Genomic DNA, 4,376 nt, shown 5'->3' with positions numbered 1-4,376 from the left:
AACCTCAATCTATGCAGCTGTTGACCAGTTTACAAAGGGTGCATCGCAAATAATGCATCAATTAGCACTGCTAAAGGGAGAGAACCAAAACCTACGACAGGCAAATGAAGTACTAAGCAAGCGCCGGAGAGCTAGGAAAACACGACTACAGCAAGGAGGATCACTTAGTCAACAAGGGGCGCAAGAGCTACAGGATGAGAGGGATGTTGTGCAGCAGGTAGAGCAGGAAATAAGGGCAAGCCGTGGTCGGAAGCCAAGGGAAGAAACCCGTGCCCGTCGCTGTGGCAAGTGTGGTGAGACTGGGCACAATGCGCGCACGTGTCAGATTGTAATAGACACCTCTGAGGAAGAGGACTCCGAGTAGTTTCAATTGATTTCTAATGTTGTGGTAGATTTATCGCAATGTTTGTCGTGAGGGTAGATAATTTTGGCGCTTTCGCTTGTTTGGCGCTTTCGCTATACATGTACGTTATACATCAAGGACGACAGTGAGTCCTCACCGCTACTCTAGAAGGCTAGACGCTCGAACATCTTGGACAAGTATTCAAATGATTCGAATCATTAAAATATAGCCCGAGTCAGATCATGATTCGAATCAGATTCGGGCGAATCATGGCGAATCATGGCGAATCATGGCGAATCATGGCGAATCATGGCGAATCATGGCGAATCACGATTTGCTGCACACTGTATGGCTCTGTTAAGTTACCAACATAAAGACATATTCTAAGAACGCCGCCCATCTCCCCTCTTTTTACATATAACACACTGTAACTTCAACGCTTCCCATCCATACAACCCCCATCTCCAACTTCCCAAACCTCACTCCCTCACCCACACCTTCGCCGCAACCCAGCCCGCAAACCTCACACTACTCGCATCGAACGCCCTCCAAAACACATCAGCAGCATACACAGAAACGATCAAATCCACTATCCACGCCCCCACCGCCGCCAGGAAAAACTTCCCCCGCGCTCCCTCTCCATCCCAAATCGGCTTTGCCGCATACAACATCTTCATTCCGAGCGTGTACAGCACCGGCCCGTGCACGATATAAAGTGCAAAGCTGATGCGGCCGAGGTACTGCGCAATAGGCGTTGTAAATGGCGCTTGCAGGAGGGGCGAGATATCCATGACGGCGACGAGGAGGGTTGCGCCAACAGCGAGCCAGAAGCGCTGGCCTAGGCCCGCCGAGGACATGGAGTGGGGTGTGATAGAAACGATAGTACGGTAGCTTGGGGTGACGGAGGCGAGTTCGTCGGGATAGCAAAGGAGGTGGGTCGCGAAAAGGGCGATGGCGAAGAGGGCGGCTTCGGCGGCGATGAGGCGGCCGAGGGCGGGGATCTTGGCTAGGAAGGAGGGCATGGGGATGGAGTCCCGCGCGAAGTGCACATCGCACAATAAAGCGCCCGTGAGGAAGAGAAATATATCCCAGTGCGTTGCCCACAGACTGTAGACGCTGAACCCAGTCAGGGCGCAGAGGCGTAGCCAGGGTCGCATCTTGGCGACGCAGAGGAGCGCGAGAAAGGCTATGATTGAGCCATGGTATTCGATGGGAATGGTCCAGAGGTGTCCATCATAGGGTGGTGAATACAGCGCCCGTCCATCGACGTTGACAAGCGGGTTCCACAACAGCACGACATGGTGCCACCAGTCCTTCACCTGGGACCAGAAGTCGCCTTTCCGCGGCGGGATAGAATTATGCCCTTGCGGGTCCCGTATGTACCAGCCCCAGTAGGAGAGGAGCATGGATATGAAAGTCGACGCCGTGATGGGGAGGAAGAGGCGCATACCGCGTCGGAAGACGGACGAGGCGAGCGAGTCGAGTAGCGCAGGATACTGAGCCGCGCGCATCAGCCGGATCGCCTTGTAGCTCAGAACGTAGCCCGAGATGACGAAGAATACGGACACCATGCCGCGCCCCGAGTAGACGATGCGGATCAGCGGCAGCTGCAGGAAGAAGTGCGAGTTTTGGGGTGTTGAGGAGCCGTAACCGCGCGAGAGCGCTGGATACCAGTCGAGTATAGTGTGGTGTATAAAGACCATAAAGGCCGCAACCCCGCGGAGGCCATCGAGGTATGCTGTCGGATGGAGCTTCTTGGTTTCTTGGGATCGACGGAGGAAGCTCGGGATGAGACCGACGAAGAAAGCGAGGGCATAGGCTTGAAGGAGAGTGAGTAATGTTTTGGCGCTGAAGTCGCGGGTGTGCGCTGCTTTCACTGGTATTATGTCTGATGATCCGGAGATGGGTAGCAACGTCTCGTCTGAACTGGATCTACTCAAAATACTTCTCCTGCTCTCGTTCAACTCTTCCAATTTGTATTCTTCGAGCAGCCCGACCTGGTCACCCCTCGTCTCGCCCCTGACGTCGGTCATGGCTATGTGTATAGTAGCACCGTAGGGCTGGTTAATGATAGAATATGAAGCCAAGAGCGAATGACAGACACCCTCCTGGAGATCGTAGCGCCTCCTCTATCAGCTCATCGGTCAGAAAACCAACACTGCGCCCCACTGTAATTCTTCCAGGCAGCCACTACTCAGATCCAGAACATAGAGCGCACATAGAGAGCAAAAGTAAATGCTCAGGTCGCAGGTCGTAGAATCCCCTTTGAGATAAGGGAGTTGAAGAGCAAAACGGCAGACGCATTTCCCATCAGGGGGGACATCATGCGATGGCCACGCTCTACTCTAGGCACAATGCCAATGTTCCAATAGTGCACTTTCAGTGCCACGATCACAGTTCGTCGAACCAGCTGGACCCGTAATTGCAGGGGTCAAATCTCACATCCAACACGACATGGGGTGAGTGGATGTGCCTAGGGAAGAATGGGGTTTGGCCCCAAAAATCGCGACGGAGAAGCGATTTCTACGCCGCTGTCAGCGAGGAACGTGGCAGGACGCACTCCGAGCACGCGCATAGTGCCACCCAGGGATGCGGAACGTGGTCCAGGTGCTTCGATGGGTAGTGGCCGATCATACATAACATGACTCCGGTCTCGTCCATATTGTAGACATTGTCCGACAGTATGGCCGGGTCCTTTAAAACCTCACCGATCACCTCAATCCAGTGTGTGATCTTATTATAGATGTTGTTATCGTGACGTTTCCAGTCCAGGGCCCTCACTCTTTTCGATTTGAGTGCTAGATGACGCTTCGAGAAGCTCCGAGGCCAGTCCAGTTCTTGTTTGGAGGGTTGATCGCTTGATCCCTGGTGGAACGTTAGCGGGCGATACTAAATGCTAGTGAGGGTAGAAACTTTATTCGCACAGGATTTCCGAGGTCAGACATTAATCGTCGTATCCAACCAACTTCTCGCTTCGCTAAGGTTGGGAGATGCACGGGTTTCGCAATTTGTTATGTTGCATGTACCCTGCCATAGTGATTTATATGTAAAGATACCTAAATTAGCCATTCTACGCTCCACTCGCGCTCTCACCCCCGCTTAGCGTGCGTCACGGGGGACCGACGGTTCCAAACCGCCGGTCTGAAGATTTTCCAACCTAAACCAGGGTCTGGGTTGGAAAACCAGCCGAACCGCCTAGACCGGTGTGGTTCCTAGTGGTTTCTTATGTTAGAGGAAGGACCGAGATATTGCGACCGCGCGCAAAATCGTGTGGCGTCTTTGGTGACGGGGCCTTCGGGCTTTTGCGCAACGGGCAGGAAAACTCGACAGTAGACTACAGTATATAGAATAAAATAGATTAATTGAATTACTACACTATCGGAGGGCCTGCCCAAACCCCCTGAGTAGCAGAAGGGTTTGGGCCTGAAACCTAATGCGGAGTTCTGAGCTAATCGGCTTACGCTAAGCACCAGTTGGGGAGCCTTGACGATAACAGTAGGACTATCATGTGTTCGATTGAGTGGTATAACATGTGATAGGCTGCCAACTTTATCTATATAATTTAGGTTTTTCATTAAAACTTCTACAACCTATCTACTTTGGCCTTGCTAGGGTTGGAAAATCAATTATAATCATGATTATTAGGTCGTAATCATAATCATGATCAGTGTTCCCCAAATAGTATTCGAATAGTATTCAGGGTTTTCCCAAATACTCGCCATCTGGGAGTATTCGGCAAATACTCATACGAATCCTCGCCAAATAGTATTTGAGTATTTTGAGGCTCAACTGAAGTACATAGTAATGAAATATGATAACTGTCTACTCGCTATTATCCTCCTCCTCGTCGCCTATAACCCCCCAATCCCATAGGCAGAGTAGATATCGAAGAGTTAAAGGTAATAACCTGTTCCTTTTCTTTCTGACTATATCACTGCTGACACTAAATATACGCTCTGACGCTGCCGATGAGGCTGGAATTGCCAAATAGTCCCTACGGTCGACACCATTCTCTTTGAACTGTAAGGATGCC

General features: G+C 51.4%; 1 protein-coding gene across 1 annotated transcript; it reads right to left on the bottom strand.

Annotated features, from left to right (window-relative positions):
- Window positions 1-669: 669 nt before the first annotated feature.
- On the bottom strand, window positions 670-3,282 carry VC83_08213 (uncharacterized protein). The gene has a single exon (XM_024471769.1). It carries the CDS (start codon window positions 2,374-2,376, stop codon window positions 823-825), a length of 1,554 nt encoding a protein of 517 aa, XP_024320581.1. The 5' UTR covers window positions 2,377-3,282; the 3' UTR covers window positions 670-822.
- Between the last annotated feature and the right edge of the window lie 1,094 nt (window positions 3,283-4,376).

This window comes from Pseudogymnoascus destructans (genome assembly GCF_001641265.1).
Source record: "Pseudogymnoascus destructans isolate 20631-21 unplaced genomic scaffold scaffold_25, whole genome shotgun sequence".
Lineage (NCBI taxonomy): Eukaryota > Fungi > Ascomycota > Leotiomycetes > Thelebolales > Thelebolaceae > Pseudogymnoascus > Pseudogymnoascus destructans.
Note: the sequence above shows the minus strand (reverse complement) of the source record. Positions and strands in the feature narration are given on the sequence as shown.